Source organism: Homarus americanus, unplaced genomic scaffold, assembly GCF_018991925.1.
Source record: "Homarus americanus isolate GMGI-L3 unplaced genomic scaffold, GMGI_Hamer_2.0 scaffold50773, whole genome shotgun sequence".
NCBI lineage: Eukaryota > Metazoa > Arthropoda > Malacostraca > Decapoda > Nephropidae > Homarus > Homarus americanus.
The window spans coordinates 238603-256713 of NW_024732576.1; the positions used below are offsets into that span (position 1 = coordinate 238603).

The following is an 18111-nucleotide window of genomic DNA, read 5'->3' on the forward strand; positions in this document are numbered from 1 at the left end:
TGTTTGTATATAACTCTTCTCATTTTCGGCCGTTGTTGTAGTTAACGGTGGTAACGCATAGACAGTCATGTATATTAGTGTAGAACTTAGCTGATAACTCATCTAATATCTCTCTCTCAACAACTTAGTAGTTAACAATGTCACCCAACACGTGAAGCACTTATTGGGAACCTTTATATGTTGGTTTGTCTGTATAGGTGACGATGCATGTGGACGGAGACTCGGCCGTGACGGAGTCCATCTCTACTCAGAATGTCCGCCTAGGTGGCCTCACCATGCGTGGGGTGGACAATATCTCCGTTGAGGGTCTCCAGCCAGGGGACGTCATACAAGAACGTATCCGTAAGGCCAGTGAGGACCGCCCCAGCAGGTTCCAGCGCATCATCGGTGAGCTCTCTGACACGGAGGCCAATAATGAGGGCGATTCGGTCGTATCCATCACAAAGTCTACATACTCTATTCAGTCCAACGCCCTTGCTGGTGAAGGTTATCTCTCCATGAAGAATAAAGAAGTCAGAGATTCCGTGTCTCCCACCCGCATTATGAGAGAGCGAAGGTCGTCTGCTGAGGACGACACATCAGCCAACGAGGGGCGTCTCACCTCTGACGACGAGGCGGCACTCAAAGCTGAAAGTGAACATGTGATAGAGGCTCTACAGACCTCACCGCCCAAGACATCCTCCTCCAGAAAGACTTCAAGGGATGAAAGAACAACAACAAGAACCACAAAATCCAGACAGTCAGAAATACCGGTCCGTAAAGAGTCTTCATCATCTCGTAAAGTTAGTGAGAGAAAAACTTCCAAGGAATTAGACTTTAGCTCAGTTAAACGTACTAGTGGAGATAAATCATCGCCAACATCACCCACAAAACGTACCCCAGGTGAGAGTTCCTCCAGAAGCCACATGCCACGGAGGACAGGAGCTCAGAAGGAGGCTCCTACCTCACCCGCCAAGTCTCCTACAAGGACAGGTACCAAGGCTGTACCATCCTCAAGGAAATCAAAATTGGCTGAAGTTGAGTCAAAGATGGAGACTTCTATCATGTCTGAGTTAGACAAGTTGGATTCTTACTTGAGTGCGAGTGTTAACGATGATGACGAGGTCATCATGGAAGAGGAAGAGGACTGTGTGGATGAGGCAGGCAACGTGGTGAAGATGTTGGTACAGACACGTCGTAAGAAGGATGGTACAGAGTGTACAGCTCGTCGAGTGGCCAGGTCGACCAAGGTAGTCAACAGTGAGAGTGAGATTGATGAAATACTTATTGGCAATCCAGACCATGAAGTGCTTGAACGAGAAGTGGCTGAAGAAGAAGATAAAGATGGCAACAAAATCAAAATAATTACTGAGACTCGACAAAGACCTGATGGCATTACCTATACTACTAAGAACATCTTAAAAACTTCAAAGATCTTTGACTATGACCATCCTGAAGATGTTGCTTATAATGAAGAAGATGAACTTATTTCCACTAATGAAACTGAGGAAACTGATGAAAATGGAATTACAATCCAAACTGTTACAGAGACGAGGCGAAAACCCAGCGGCATGGAGTACACAACGAAGAAGGTGTACAAGACCTCTAAGGTTAAGAGCACACACATTACTCCTTCTGACGATGATGAAGTGATTGACACCAAAGAAACTGAAGAGAAGAAAGACGATGGTTCAATTATTCGCACAGTGATAGAGATTCGTCGAACCAAGACAGGCGAGGAGTACACCCACAGGCAGGTGTTTAGGTCTCGTAGGATGACATTATCAGGTGTGGATCTCCAGAGGGGTCTCCCCACCATCCACAATGATGATGAGGTGATAGATAAGAATGAAAAGGAGGAGATGGATGATAGTGGCATGACCATCAAGGTTGTCACCGAGACTCGCCGCAGGAAGGATGGATCAACTTACTCCTTCGAATATGTACTCCGCAGCTTCCAGGGCACAGAAGATGATGTGAAGAAGATGCCTGTAGGTGGTTCCAAGTCTTCTAATATTGCCGTCAGTGCTGATGACGAACTTATTAATGAAGAAATAAAAGAAGATGTTCAAGAAGATGGCTCAACAGTAAAGACCATTATTGAGAGAAGACGTGCTAAGGATGGCACTGAATACTTACGTCACCGCATCATGAGGATTCCCAAGATGCCAGAGCCTGTGCTACAGGTGGCCAACCTTGAGGATGAAGTACTGCAGGAGGAGGTGAAGGAGAAAACTCTTAATGACGGCACACACTACAAGGCTGTTACGGAACGACGCCGTAGCAGCGTGTCTGGCCTTCAGTATACACTCCGTAGAATGTCTAAAATTTACCAGCAGCCGACACATCATCCCAAGTCCTCTGAAGACGAGATCCTGGACGAGAATGTTACTGAGGAAGAAACAGATGACGGCACTGTGGTCAAGACTGTCATACAGCGCTACCAGAGGCCTGATGGCTCCGTGTACACAACTCACAACATCCACAGGACGTTCAGCTCACCAGCTCCTGTAACATTTGTTGGAACTGAAAATGATGAACTTGTCGACCAGTCTGTTGATGAACAGGAAACTGCAGATGGTTATGTCATCAAGTCGGTGACAGAAACACGCAGGAGAGCTGATGGGATGCAGTATACTGTGGAACGAACAGAGAAAACATCCAAATTTGGTCCAGAAGTTCACATCACTTTTAGTGGCAATGATCGTTCAAAGAAACCAGAAGATGTTGTTCAGGTCGGAAGTCCAGATGACACTGTAGTGAGTTGTGAAGAGAATGAATACGAGGAGGAGGACGGCACAGTCGTTAAGACTGTTGTTGAGATCAGACGCAGGGTAGACAGTACCGAGTACACCACCAAGACAGTGTTAAGGTCCACGCCTGTGTTGGTCCCTGAGCGAGAAACAAGTTACGTGGTTATCAAGCCTGAAGGAGGAGATGAGGATGAGGATGTTGGCTTCTTCCCTTCACTTGATGATGAAGTTGTTTACACACGTAAGAAAGAGGAAATTGGTGAAGATGGACAACCTATCACCGTCATTATCGAGACTCGACAGAGTAAAACTACTGGGGAGAAATACAACATCACCAAGAGGGTTCACACTACCAATGTCGTTATGACCGAGGAAGGAGAAAGGGAGATTCCAAAGGCAGTAATGAAATCCACTTTAGTTGCCAACATTGCTCCTGCTCCCGGCAGCAAGAAGCCTGACAAACCTACTGAGGAGCCAGAGGATGATCAGGACGATGTACCTTATGGGTCTGTCTCAGCCCTGAAGAATAGGTTTGCTCCTGCACCATCTAAGAAGCCAGAGTCAAGTGATAAGACTGGCAAGCCTGACCGTGCAAACACACTAAACAAGAAGAGATTCTTTGAAGATGCAGCTAAGACCTCAGCAGTAACTGTCCCGAGTTCCAAGACATCGCCCAGAAAATCTGAACCCAAAGATCGACCTCGAGAACCTGATAGAGACGCTAAGAGAGATCTACTTCCTGCATTTTCAGACGATAAGGCTTCAATTGAAGTAAAACTTCGTGTTGAAAAAGATGAGGCAACTGTTGAAAATGTTGAGACACACAAAGTGACTTACCATGCTGATGAAGCCCCACAGGAAGAGCCTGAAGACCTTGATGGTGTTGCTGAAACAAAGAATGTGGACATTAAAGATCTAGAAACAGAAATAGCAAAGCTGGAAGAGGAGGAGAAGGAGCGCTACAGACAGGGACAACCAGAAGGTACAGAAGAACCTGAAGACGAAGTCTCACCTGATGAAGTAGAGATTGAAGCAGAGGTTTCATCACCATCAGAAGAAGAGCCTCAAGAGCCCCGACAGAAGAAGCGTCAAGCAACAAAGAAAACGCCAACAACATCAAAGAGAACAGAAGAGAAACCAAGGAAGAAAACAGAAGAACCAAGGAAGAGGCGTGAAGTAAGCCCAAGGAAGAAACCTGAGACCGAGGAACCATCGCGTAGAGCTCCTGCTTCTAGGAAACTGCCAGGCAAGGATGACTCTCCAACTCGTCGTGTTCCAGCCCAGAGGGAACCCATCCCAACTAGGGATTCTACAAGGCGTGCTCCCAAACCCAACACGTCCCCACAGCGGGTGCCAAGCTCTCCCCACCGCGGACGTTCACCCAACAGGTCAGGAGTGTCGACCCCGAGGGAGGTGACACCGACAGATCGTCAGTGCTGTAAGAAACACAGGGAAGCAAATGAACCAGAACCTGTTAGTCCAACTAGAACACAAAAGACAACGCCTCGATCAACTGTTCCATCAGCCAAGAAGACAACTTCTCCCGAGGGAAAACCAAGAATGAATGGTGATGTCCGCCGTACTCCAGCAGAGCCAAGAGTGAATGGTGATATAAACAGGAAGCCAGAGGACAGGGCTCCAAGGACAAGGAGGACAGTAGAGAAGCCAAGTGAACCAGAAAGACCTGCTGTGCGACCATCAAGGCTCTCACAGACTCCCAGGAAAACTCCAACAGCAAGATCACCCGATAAGAGGGAGCCAACAAGGCCATTATCCTCCAGGGTGACTGACAGAAAAAGTCCAACTAAACCCTCTGAGAAGAGTCCTAAGAGTAGGTCTCCAAATTCTGAACCCAAAGAAAAACCCAAATCAACTTTGTCTGTCCCAGAATCAAAAGATCCTGTGATCACACTTCCTGAAACTCCCATGACAGAGGACATAAAGCCTCTTCCTGATGACAACGAAGTTGGACCTGTAATTGAAGATGTATCCTGTGAGCCAGACCTGCCTTACCACACTATTCACAGGCCTTCTATTGTCCGAGAACCATCAGAGTATCACGCCCCTGACTCTCAGGAGGAGGCGTCAGACTCTTCCCCTGAGCGTTCCAAGGAACCATCTGACACTGAGCTAAAAGACACAAAGCCAGAGAGGAAGAGCAGCAAGAAGCCGCAGGAAAAAGAAACATCACCAGTAAAAGAAGATGTCAGCAAGCCAAGAAAAACTAAACCTTTGGAAAGTCGGCCAAGTGACAAATCTCTTTCTCCCAGAGACAGTGAACCTGCAAGAAGGAAACAGCCAGAGACGAGACGAACAACAAGAGACAGACCATGGCTTACAGAGAAACGTAACTCATTTGAAAAGAGACAAAGTGAACATAAGTTATCACCTGTGAAACCTAATGATGACAAGAAGACTGAGAGAAAGAAACCATATGAGCGAAAACCTAGTGAAGAAACAATTAAGAAACCAAAGGAAGAACCAATTAAAAAACTAAAGCAAGAAAAACCATCAGAAACTCTTCCCACTGAAGAAAGTGATTCACCAAGTGATAGTGAGAGTAAGGAGAATGGAGCTCCGGAAGAAATAACCACGGACGAGGCCCCTGTTCACGAGGCCCCTGTTTACGAGGCCCCTGTTTACGAGGACCCTGTTCACGAGGCCCCTGTTCACGAGGCCCCTGTTCACGAGACCCCTATTCACGAAGCCCTTGTTCATGAAGCCCCTGTTCATGAAGCCCCTGTTCACGAGGCTCCTCAAGACGACAAGCCAACAACAAAGAAGACAGGAGAAATAACTACAAAACTAAGTGACTGGGAAAAGTCGGTTACTTCTCAGATCATCACAGAGAAGAACGAGAAAAACATTACCACGTCAGACATCACAGCTAGAAGGTCAGCATTCAACTATAGAACCCCCCAGCCAGACAACAAGAAAGACAAACCTTCAAGAAAACCGTCTTATGAAATGAAAGAATCCGTGTTCTCTAAGAGGTCACTGTTTGAGCAGCCCAAACAAGAGCCAGTCCCGTCACCCACCAGAAGACCTCTACTTAAAACCACAACCAAGAAGGACGACAAACCTAAGAGACCAGAAGAGCGGAAACCTGTCAAGGAACCTATTATTGTGCCCAAGCATATCTACCCACTTGGTGATGATGAAGATGAACCTGCAGAACAACCTGCCTCAGAACCAGTGAAAGAAGACATTAAGATGACCTCCAGCAAGCTTGTAATGAGTGCCATGGCCACATCCAACCAGACTCGCACGACAGAGGTGCGTAAGGAAAGTACTACTTACACACCGTATGTTGTTGACGAAGATAGGCCAGAAGAAAGTGATACGCTGGTGCCACTGAAGAAGGATCGATCTCCTTCACCCTTCATGAAGGAGAGCTCTTCAGCGCCTCGCAGCAAGGAAGGATCCCCCACACCACGTAGTAAGGAAGGATCCCCTGTTCCACGTAGCAAGGAGTCGTCTCCTGCACCGTTCTCAAAAGAAGGATCCCCCAGTAGGTTTGTTACAGGGAAACCAATAGATAGTGGGATCAACTCCAACAAAATCCGCCGCATTGAGCGTACTGGTAGCAACAAGAAGCTCCTGGAGGACCTCGAGGTATCACGAGAGAGTTTGCCGCACTATCTCTCCACTATTGAGACCATTTTTGACGTCACAATTCTCGAAAATTTGGTATGTTTTCTTGCCATTTGATGTAAATATTTCCTGTAATGTATTTATCAGATATGAGTTGAATTGAGGATTTAAAAGGACATAGGACATAAGTTCTAGGGGCACTCTTATGTAAGTCTTTGTTAATTTACAGTTGGAGAAGGCCGAGTCTTATGAGGAACGTCGTCTTATCCGAGGCCAGTTAAGGCTAGCAAAACGCCCAGGAGCTCACCAAACTACCACACCATCCAGACCATCCACCACCACCACCCGGGCACAGCCTGCAGCACCCAGGCCAACCAGACCTGTGGTGTCTGAGGACTTGAGTCTTGGTGATACTACACGAAAACCTCTCTCAAAATGTAAGTTGAATTTGTTGTAGTGTGTTGTAAGATAAAGCTCGGGTGTCGCTTATGTCTAACAGCTTACTTATTGTCACTAATATCGTTAAGCCTATTTAAGCTTCATTACGTTCTTGTTTTATCTTCAATGTAAGATGAAAGTTTAAAGTCTGCAATCTGTTCTGCTAAAGAAAGCTGCAGGTATTTATCTAAATTCTGATACCTTTCTCAAGTTTATCCCAAAACAGGAACACTTAATACTAATAAAAGAAAGAACTAAAACAATTCTCAAACTAACTTTTTAACACACAAGTTTTGGTCCACGCTAGCACTCCCTTCGCTGTCTATCCTGTCCCACGCCAACAAACTGTTCTCCATAAGCACCTCCTCCGACCTCAAGACCTCTCTTACTGTCTCGAACGCGGACATCACCTCCTCAGGCACCTCCTCCACCAGTGAGGGACACCCAAACCCCAGGCATCCACGTCCCTTCAGGAGGCAAAACTCACGAACTGACTCTGACGGGTTTGTCTTGTCTCCCGTGAGAGATAAAGATGGCAACCCCATGGTGGGAGTGAAGGGAATCACACATAAGATCAAAATATTTCAGTGTGAGTACTGCACCACCTGACTGTCCCGAGGATACCTTCTTCTGTAGAGAGATTTGGGCAACATGTGGTAAAACAGTAGAAGGAGAGAACAAGTGCCTGTAGTTATAGTAGTAAAGTACCAACTTAAGGCAACATATAGTTCGAATGTACTTTAGGTCTTGTCCTCTAGTGAGGCTTAAGACGAGTTTATCAAGGTAACGATCACAATGTTGTATGATAGAAAGTGTTGTTGAAGATGTGGTCTCAGAGCTTGTACACCTATCTGTCTTCATCTCCTTAATACATTATTTAAGAAAATCAAATAAATCTCGCCATATGAGAGATGAATTCTTGAGTTAAACTGTTGGGATAATTAGGAAATGTAATCTTTAATTAAAGATTTAGACAATTCAATTAGGTGCTTCAACGTAATGTGTTGGTTGTTCATGATGATCAAGTCAAAAAGACCCACAGCATGTAAAACAGGTTGGTCTCTTTGTGCGTGCGTGCGTGCGTGCGTGATTGTGTGTGTGTGAGATGGCCACATTAGATACTGGTGGGTGCATGAGGAACATAGCCAGACTGTAACCTTCCACATAGCCAGGGTGCTGCTGTAACTGAAGGTGTTGCTGTAACTTTCAAGTGTTTCTGTAATTCTCAGAATATACTGCTGTATCTGTAAGTGTGTGACCAACATTCAGAGGTTGTTGCCATATCGCCAAGATGGTGTTGCTGTGGTTCTCTTGGTGGGTGTGCTTGTCATGCTGCCTGCGGCTTCCTGCTTGCATGCCTTTACTCTGCTTATGCTCGTTACTGTTAACTGTGATGTTAATAATGGTAAACGTCAGATGAGGTTCACTTTGTCTTGAGTACAGAGACATTGTCAGGCTGCAGTGTCCTGTATGGAGTACTATGCTTACCTTCACCTCTTGTTACATTCTTTCAAAAAATAAAACAGTAATGGAAAAATCATATTGTTAATGATGGATATAATAATAACAAAGTTTCCCTCATGCACCAGTAATATAAAAGCCTAGCCTTAAATAATATTGGCAGTTGTGTTGACAGAAGCAACTATTAATGATGTGTGATTAAGATGAAATTAGAAAGCATTAAAGCACTGTTTATATAATAGAATTTAGATTCATATACTGAAGTTGGTCAGTTGTGACATATTGAATTGGACATAAGAAATAGTTAGCTACAAGACATGATGCGTCATATTAATTGCATGTTAGAGCCCCAAAAATATACTCTTATTATAAATCTGAAGTGTTATTCCTTATCAGCTGATGTGCAATTTTTTTAATAAAACTATCATTGTCACTGTATGTTCGGTGTTATGACTTGATGTTCACCCCGACAGCCGACGAGCCTGAAGATGCTCCGCGACAACCCGAGGAGCAGGAGGAACCCGTCCCTAACACAACACCCACCACCACGCAGCCTTCCCGAAAGCATTCTAGAGACTCCTACAGGGAGTCTTCTAGAGAACCAACTGTGGAGGATAAGGATCCTGCAAGATCACCTAAGAAATACATGGAAGAAGTACCAGAGAGGCATAAGCAGCCTGAGGAACCCAGGAAGTTTGACAGACAAGTAAAGCCTGAGGAACCCAGGAAGTTTGACAGACAAGTAAAGCCTGAGGAACCCAGGAAGTTTGACAGACAAGTAAAGCCTGAGGAACCTAGAAGGTTTGGCCGAGCTACCAAACCTGATGAACCGAAGAAAGTGGAGCCTACAACTAAGACTCCGGAGCCCAGCAGATTCGGAAGGATACAGACGGAACCTAAGAAAGCAGGTGAGTCTCCTGTTTAAACCTGTAATTGTGAGTCAGCCAGGGTCCCTCACCAACACTTTTATGATCACTTACGTTTTTAAAAGTTTGTCTGTAATCACGAGGAGTGTGTAATCCTCAGGTGTCTGTAATCATGAGGTATCTCAATATTTCACGAAGTCATTATCTCTGTGACACCCTGTGTGTCACTCTCTCCCTGTGTGACACTCTCTCCCTGTGTGACACTCTCTCCCTGTGTGACACTCTCTCCCTGTGTGACACTCTCTCCCTGTGTGTCACTATCTCCCTGTGTAACACTCTCTCCCTGTGTGTCACTCTCTCCCTGTGTGTCACTCTCTCCCTGTGTGTCACTCTCTCCCTGTGTGTCACTCTCTCCCTGTGTAACACTCTCTCCCTGTGTGACACTCTCTCCCTGGGTGACACTTTCCCCTGTGTGACACACTCTCCTGTGGCCTCTCTCCCTGTGTGACACTCTCTCCCTGGGTACTTTTCCCCCTGTGACACTTTCCCCTGTGTGACACTCTCTCCCTGTGTGACACTCTCTCCTGTGAAACACTCTCTCCTGTGTGACACTCTCTCCTGTGACTGCCTCTCTCCTGTGTGACCTCTCTCCCTGTGAAACACTCTCCCTGTAAACACTCTCTCCCTGTGTGACCTCTCCCTGTGAAACCTCTCTCCTGTGTGACACTCTCTCCTGTGAAACACTCTCTCCCTGTGTGACCTCTCTCCCTGTGTAACACTCTCTCCCTGTGTGACACTCTCTCCCTGTGTAAATTTCTCTCCCTGTGTGACACTCTCTCCCTGTATACCTTCCCTGTGTAACACTCTCCCTGTGTGACACTCCTCCCCTGTGTGCCACACACTCTCCATGTGTGACACTCTCTCCCTAGGTGACACTCTCTCCCTGTGTGACACTCTATCCCTGTGTGTGACACTCTCCCTGTTTGACACCTCTCCCTGTGACACACCTCCATGTGTGACACCTCTCCCTGGGTGACACTCTCTCCCTGTGGACACCTCCTCCTCTGTGACACTCTCCTGTTTGACACTCTCTCCCTGGGTGACACACTCTCCCTGGGTGAGACACTCTCTCCCTGTGTGACACTCTCTCTTCCTGTGTGACACCTCTCTCCCCGTGACACCTCCTGTGTGACACTTCCCTCCTGTGGCACTCTCTTCCCTGTGTGACACTCTTCCCTGTGTGACACCTCTCTCCTTGTGTGACACCTCTCCCTGTGTGTGACACTCTCCCTGGGTAACACTCTCTCCCTGTGTGTGACACCTCTCCCTGTGTGACACTCTTCCTGTGTGTGCACTCTCTCCCTGTGTGTGACACTCTCTCCCTGTGGACACTCTCTTCCTGTGTGACACCTCTCTCCCTGTGTGACACTCTCTCCCTGTGTGACACCTCTTCCTGTGTGACACTCTTCCCTCTGTGTCACTCTCTCCCTGTGACACTCTCTCTCCCTGTGTGACACCTCTCCCTGTGTGACACTCTCCCCTGTGACACTCTCTCTCCCTGTGTGACACTCTCTCTCCCCTGGTGACACTCCTCTCCCTGTGTGACACTCTCTCCGTGACACTCTCTCCTCCTGCACTCTCTCCCTGTGTACCTCTTCCCTGCACACTCTCCCCTGTGTGACACTCTCTCCCTAGCACTCTCTCCGTGCACACTCTTCCCCTGACACTCTTCCCTGTGACACACCTCCCCTGTGTGACACTCTCCCTGTGTACACTCTCTTCCCGTGTGACACTCTCCCCTGTGTGACACCTCTTCCTGTGTGACACTCTCCCTGTGTGACACTCTCTCTCCCTGTGTGACACTCTCTTCCTGTGTGACACTCTCTCCCTGTGTGACACTCTTCCGTGTCACTCTCTCCCCCTGTGTGACACTCTCTCCTGTGTACCCCTCTCCCTGTGTGACACTCTCTCTCTCCCCGGACACACTCTCTCCCTGGTGACACTCTCCCCTGTGTGACACCCTCTCTCCCTAGTGTGACACTCTCTCTCTCCCACACTCTATCCCTGTTTGACACTCTCCCCCTGTGTGACACCCTCTCCCCTGTTGACACCTCTTCTCCCTGTGTGTGACACTCTTCATCCCTGTGTGACACTCTCCTGTGTGACACCCTCTCCCCGGTGACACCTCTCTCCCTGTGTGACACTCTATCCCTGTTTGACACTCTCTCCCTGTGTGACACCCTCTCCCGTCGGACTCTCTCCCCTGTACACCTCCTGTCACACTTCCCTGTGCATGTTCTCCTCCCTAGGTGACACTCTCTCCCTGTGTGACACTCTATCCCTGTTTGACACTTCTCCTGTGTGACACCCTCTCCTTGTGCGACACTCTCTCCTGGTGACACTCTCTCCTCTGGGACACCTTCCTAGGTGACACTCTCCTGTGTGACACTCTATCCCTGTTTGACACTCTCTCCCTGTGTGTCACTCTCTCCCCTGTGACACACTCTCCCTGTGTGACACTCTCTCCCTGTGTGACACCTCCGTGACACTCTCTCCTGTGTGACACTCTGTGTGACACTCTCTCCCTGTGTGACACCTCCCTGTGACTTCTCCCTGTGTGACACTCTCTCCCTGTGTGTCACTCTCTCTCCCTGTACACTCCGTGTGACACCTCTCCCCTGTGTGACACTCTCCTGTGTGACACTCCCTGTGTGTACACCTCCTCTGTGACACTCCCGTGACACTCTTCCCTGTTGGACACTCTCCCCTGTGTGGCACACCCCTGTGTACCTCCCCGTGACACTCTCCCCTGTGTGACACCTCCTGTGTATACCTCCCTGTGTGTACACCCCTGACCCTCCCCTGTGTGACACTCTCTCCCCTGTGTGACACCCCTGTGTGGTACACTCCTCCTGTGTGACACCTCTCTCCCGTGTGACACTCTCCTGTGTGACACCTCCCTGTGTGTGCACCTCCTGTGACACTCCCTGTGTGACACCTCTCCCCTGACCCCTGTGTGACACCTCCCTGTGTGACCTCTCTCCCCTGTGTGACACCTCTCCCCTGTGACACTCCCTGTGTGGTGCCACTCCCCTGTGACACCTCCCTGTGTGACACCTCTCCCCTGTGTGACACTCCCTGTGTGTGGTACCTCTCCCTGTGTGACACCTCCCCCTGTGTGACACTCCCTGTGTGGCACACCTCCTGACACTCTCCCCCTGTGTGACACCCTGTGTGGCACACACTCTCCCGCACCTCCCCTGTGTGACCCCCTGTGTGACACTCCCTGTGTGGTACACCTCCCGCGCACTTCTCCCCTGGTGACACTCTCTCCCCTGTGTGACACTCTCTGTGTAACACTCTTCCTGTTTACACACTCCCCCTGTGAACCTCCTTGTGTGACACTCTTCCTGTTTCCCCCGTGCTACCTCCTGTGTGACACTCTCCTCGTGTACCTCCCCTGGCTCTCTGTCCTCTCTGCTCCTGTGCTCTTCCTGTGTGACACTCTTCCTGTTTGACACTCTCCCCCCTGTGTGACACCCCCCTGTGTGACACTCCTCCCCTGTGACACTCTCTCCTGTGTGACACTCTCCCCTGGTGTGCCACTCTCTCCCTGGTGACACCTTCCTGTGTACACTCTCCCCTGGGTGACACTCTCCTGTGTGACACGCCTCCCCTGTGTGACACCTCTTCCTGTTTGACACTCTCCCCCTGTGTGACACTCTCTCCCTGTGTGACACCTCTCCCCCTGTGTGACACCTCCTGTGTGACACTTCCCCCTGTGTGTCACCTCCTGACACCTCCCGTGACACTCTCTCTGTGTGCCTCTCCTGTGTGACACTCTCTCCCTGTGACACTCTCCCCTGGGTGACACTCTCCTGTGTGTGACACTCTCTCTCTCCCTGGACACTCCCCCGTGTGACACTCTCCCCTGTGTGACACTCTCTCCCGTGTATACTCTCCCCGTGTGACACTCTCTCCCCTGTGACACCTCCCCTGGGGACACCCCTGTGACACCTCTCTCTCCCTGTGTGACACTCTCTCCCCTGTGTGACCCTCTCCCCTGGGTGACACTCCCCTCCCCTGTGACACTCTCCCTCCCCCTGTGACACACTCTCTCCCTGTGGCACCTCTGTGTGACCCTCTCTCCCGTACCTCCCCTCTCCTGTTTGACACTCTCTCCCTGGGTGACACTCTCCCCTGTGACACTCTCTCTGGGTGACCTCCCCCTGTGTGACACTCTCTCCCTGTGTGACACTCTCCCCGCTCTCCCCCTGGGTGACACCTCCCTGTGACCTCTGTGTGACACCCCCTCTCCCTCTGTGTGACACTCTCTCCTGGGTGACACTCTCCCCTGTGACATCTCTCTCCTGGGTGACACTCTGTGTGACACTCTCCCTGTGTGACACTCTCTCCCCTGTGTGACACTCTCTCTCTCCCTGTGTGCACACTCTCCCCTGGGTGACACCTCCTGGTGTGACACTCTCCCTGTGTGACACTCTCTCCCCTGTGTGACACTCTCCTGGGTGACACTCTCTTCCTGTTCTGCTGACCTCTCCTGTGTGACACTCTCTCTCCCTGTGTGACCCTCCTGCACTCTCCTGGGTGACACTCTCTCCCTGTTTGACACTTCCCCTGTGTGACACTCTCTCCCTGTGTGACACTCTCCTGTGTGACACTCTCTCCCCTGTGTGACCCTCTCCCTGACCTCTCCTGTGTGACACTCTCTCCCTCGGTGACACTCTCTCCCTGTGTGACACTCTCCCCTGTGACACCTCCGTGTGACACTCTCTCTCCCTGGGTGACACTCTCTTCCTGTTTCACTCTCCCCTGTGTGACACTCCTCTCTCCCTGTGTGACACTCTCTTCCCCTGTGTGACACTCTCCTGGAGACTCTCTCCCTGGGTGACACTCTCCCCTGTACACTCTCCCTGGGGACACTTCCCCTGTGACACACTCTCTCCCTGTGTGACACTCTCTCCTGTGTGACACTCTCCCCCTGGGTGACACTCTCTGCAGACACACCCCTGTGTGACACTCTCCCCTGTACACACTCCCTGTGTGCTCCCCTTCCTGTTTGACCTCTCTCCCTGGGCCCTCCTGTACCTCTCCCCTGTGTGACACTCTCCTGGGTGACACTCTCTCTCCCCTGTACTCTCCCCTGTGTGACACTCTCCTGTTGACACCTCCCCTGTGTGGCACTCCAACCTCCCCCTGTGTGACACCTCTGTTTGACACTCTCCCCCTGTGTGACACTCTCCCCTGTGTGACACTCTCTCCCCTGTGACACTCCTTCCCCTGGACACCTCTCCCCTGTGTGACACCCCTGTGCGACACTCTCTCCCTGTGTGACACTCTCCTCCCCTGTGCTAACCTCTCCCTGTGTGACACCCTGTGGACACCCTGTGTGCACACTCCCTGTGTGACACCTCTCCCTGTGGCACACCTCCCTGTTTGACACTCTCTCCCTGTTTGACACTCTCCCTGTTTGACATCACCCCTGTGGACACTCTCCTGTGTGACACTCCTCCCTGTGTGACACTCTCTCCCTGTCACCTCCTGTGTGACACTCTCCCTGTGTGACACTCTCCTGTTTGACACTCTCCCTGTTTGACACTCACTCCCTGTGTGACACTCTCTCCCTGTTTGACACTCTCCTGTGTGACACCTCCTGTGTGACTCTCCTGTGTGACACTCTCCCTACACTCTCTCCCCCTCCCCCGTGCCTCTCCCTGTTTGACCTCTCTCCTGTGTACACTCTCCTGTGTGACTCTCCCCTGTTTAACCTCTCCTGTTACACTCTCTCCCTGTTTGACCTCCTCCCTGTGTGACACTCTCTCCCTGTGTGACCCCTCCTGTGTGACACTCTCCCTGTGTGACACCTCCCTGTTTGACACTCTCTCTCCCTGTTTGGACACTCACTCCTGTGTGACATCTCCCCTGTGTGCTCTCCCCTGTTTGACACTCTCTCCCCTGTTTGACACTCACCCTGTGTGTGACACTCTTCTCGTGTGACACTCTCTCCCTATGTGTACACTCTCCCAATGTGGCACAATCTCCTATTGACACTCTCCTGTGTTCTCTTCCCCTGTGTACACTATCTCTTTGTGTCACTATCTTCTGTGTCACTATCTCGCTGTGTCACTCTGTCTCTGTGTGTGCACTATCTTCCTGTGTCACTATCTGTGTGTTACCATTTCCCTGTGTCACTATGTCTGTGTGTCACTATCACTGTGTGTGTCACTATTCTCCTGTGTCACCATGTCTCTGTGTGTCACTATTTCCCTGTGTCACTATGTCTGTGTGTCACTATCACTGTGTGTCACTATATATCTGTGTGTCACTATGTCTGTGTGTCACTATCACTGTGTGTCACTATTTCCCTGTGTCACTATGTCTCTATGTGTGTCACTATCACTGTGTGTCACTATCTTCCTGTGTCACCATGTCTCTGTGTGTCATCACTGTGTCACTATATATCTGTGTCCACTATGTCTCTGTGTCACTATATCTGTGTGTCACTATATCCCTGTGTCACTATGTCTGTGTGTCACTATCACTGTGTCACTATATATTCTGTGTCACTATGTCTCTGTGTCATCACCACGTGTGTCACTATCTCCTGTGTCACTATATCTGCACTATTCCCTGTGTCACTATGTCTGTGTGTCACTATCACTGTGTGTCACTTCTTCCTGTGTCACTATCACTGTGTGTCACTATCTCCTGTGTCACTGTCTGTGTGTCACTATCTCTGTGTCACTATCACTGTGTCACTATCTCTGTGTGTCACTATCTTCCTGTGTCACTATCACTGTGTCACTATATATCTGTGTCACTATGTCTCTGTGTCACTATCACTGTGTGTCACTATCTTCCTGTGTCACTATATCTGTGTGTCACTATTCTGTGTCACTGTCTGTGTGTCACTATCACTGTGTGTCACCATCACTGTGTGTCACTATCTCTGTGTGTCACATCTTCCTGTGTCACTATGTCTCTGTGTGCAACTATATCCTGTGTGTCACTATCTCTGTGTCACTGTCTATGTTACTATCACTATGTGTCACTATTCTGTGTCACTATGTCCTGTGTGTCACTATTCCTGTGTCACTATGTCTCTGTGTGTCACTGTCTGTGTTACTATCACTGTGTCACTATCTCTGTGTGTCACTATTCCCTGTGTCACTATGTCTCTGTGCACTATTCCTGTGTCACTGTCTCTGTGTGTCACTGTCTATGTGTTACCACCATCTCTGTGTGCTCCCTGTGTCACATGTCCTGTGTGTCACTATTCCTGTCCTGTGTGTCACTGTCTCCCTGTGCCTATTCACTCTGTGTCACTATTTCCCTGTGTCACTAGTCTCTGTGTCACTATCATCTCCACATCCTGTGTCACTATGTCCTGTGTGTCACTATTTCCCTGTGTCACTATCTCTGTGTGTCACTGTCTATGTGTTGTCACTATCACTGTGTCACTATCCTGTGTGTCACTATTTCCCCTGTGTCACTATGTCTCTGTGTGTCATGTGTTACTATCACTGTCACTATCTCTGTGTGTCACTATTTCCTGTGTCACTATGTCTCTGTGTTTATGTTCACTGTCTATGTGTTACTATCACTGTGTGCACTATTCTGTGTGTCACTATTTGTGTCACTATGTCTCTGTGTGTCACTATTTCCTGTGTCACTATGTCTCTGTGTCACTGTCTATGTGTTATCATCTGTGTCACTATCTCTGTGTGCACTATTTCCCTGGTCACTATGTCTCTGTGTGTCACTATTTCCTGTGTCATGTCTCTGTGTCACTGTCTATGTGTTACTATCACTGTGTCATCTCATGTGTCACTATTCCCTGTGTCACTATGTCCTGTGTGTCACTATTTCCCTGTGTCACTATGTCTCTGTGTGTCACTGTCTATGTGTTACTATCACTGTGTCACTATCTCTGTGTGTCACTATTTCCCTTGTCACCCTGTGTGTCACTTTTTTTTAGTATTAGCCCACCCGGGCACAGGTTACTGACCCACATCGGCTCAAGTAATAATAATAAGACACATAATGATATAAATATTATTATTTATTATTATTATATATATATTATTATTAATTATATTATATATATATTATTATTATTATTATTATTATTATTATTATTATTATTATTATTAAAGAACCATAAATACAAAAACGAAAAAAAGATCAAAAGTGAGAAACAATATATGTAGGTTGTGTTGTCAATAGTTAGAGAAATAATTGAGACCCTGCAATTGTGTGTCACAATTTTCGTGATGCCATATAGCAGCAGGGTCTACCATTAGACAATACATTATGCTCCCTGTTTGGATGCCTGCTGCCGCTCTGTGTCTCTATCATCTCTCTGTGTGTCTCATTCTGTCGTCCTCACCCCCAGCACCATCGAATGAGCCGTACTCAGAGCCACTGCGGTACCAGAAAGGACAGAGCCGCACCCCGTCCAAACCTGCCACAGAACAGAGCGACGTGGACAAGATCGTCAGCGCTTACGGTGTTGGACCCACAGATGAGAATGGCTTACCTCTGTTTGGTCTCAGAGCTCTGAAGAGACGCTCACCTCCCACCACATGTGAGAATTGAACACATCTTTCTTGTTCTTTAACTAATGGCATATTTATCTGAGGTTCTTAATGCAAGGTGACCGTAACTGATGCCCCTAATTTGTCAAGACCCTCCCCCCAGGATCTCCTTTTTGGCCAAGTTCCTCAAGTATGTTATAGTACTGTTATTACCACAGGTGTGTCATGGTAGTACTGTTATTACCACAGGTGTGTCATGGTAGTACTGTTATTACCACAGGTGTGTCATGGTATTACTGTTATTACTTACCACAAGTGTTTCATGGTAGTATTATTCCTGCTGCAGGTGTGACCACTCCTAGAGGATCAACTCCTGCTGAAGAATCAAAACCCCAGGAGGAACCTCGGCCTACCTCAGAAGTAGATGAACCCAATGAGGATGTGTTAAGGACTCCTCTACACTTC

General features: G+C 48.7%; 1 protein-coding gene across 1 annotated transcript in view; it reads left to right on the forward strand.

Annotated features, from left to right (window-relative positions):
* The window catches only part of LOC121868907 (titin-like), a gene marked incomplete at its 3' end in the record, with an annotated part of 39112 nt that extends 21001 nt beyond the window's left edge, over positions 1-18111 (forward strand). The window contains exons 5-9 of the mRNA XM_042369925.1: positions 198-6422; positions 6556-6763; positions 8699-9133; positions 17505-17696; positions 17993-18111. Of these exons, the coding sequence (XP_042225859.1) occupies positions 198-6422; positions 6556-6763; positions 8699-9133; positions 17505-17696; positions 17993-18111 (7179 nt within the window). The remainder of the gene's footprint in view (positions 1-197; positions 6423-6555; positions 6764-8698; positions 9134-17504; positions 17697-17992) is intronic.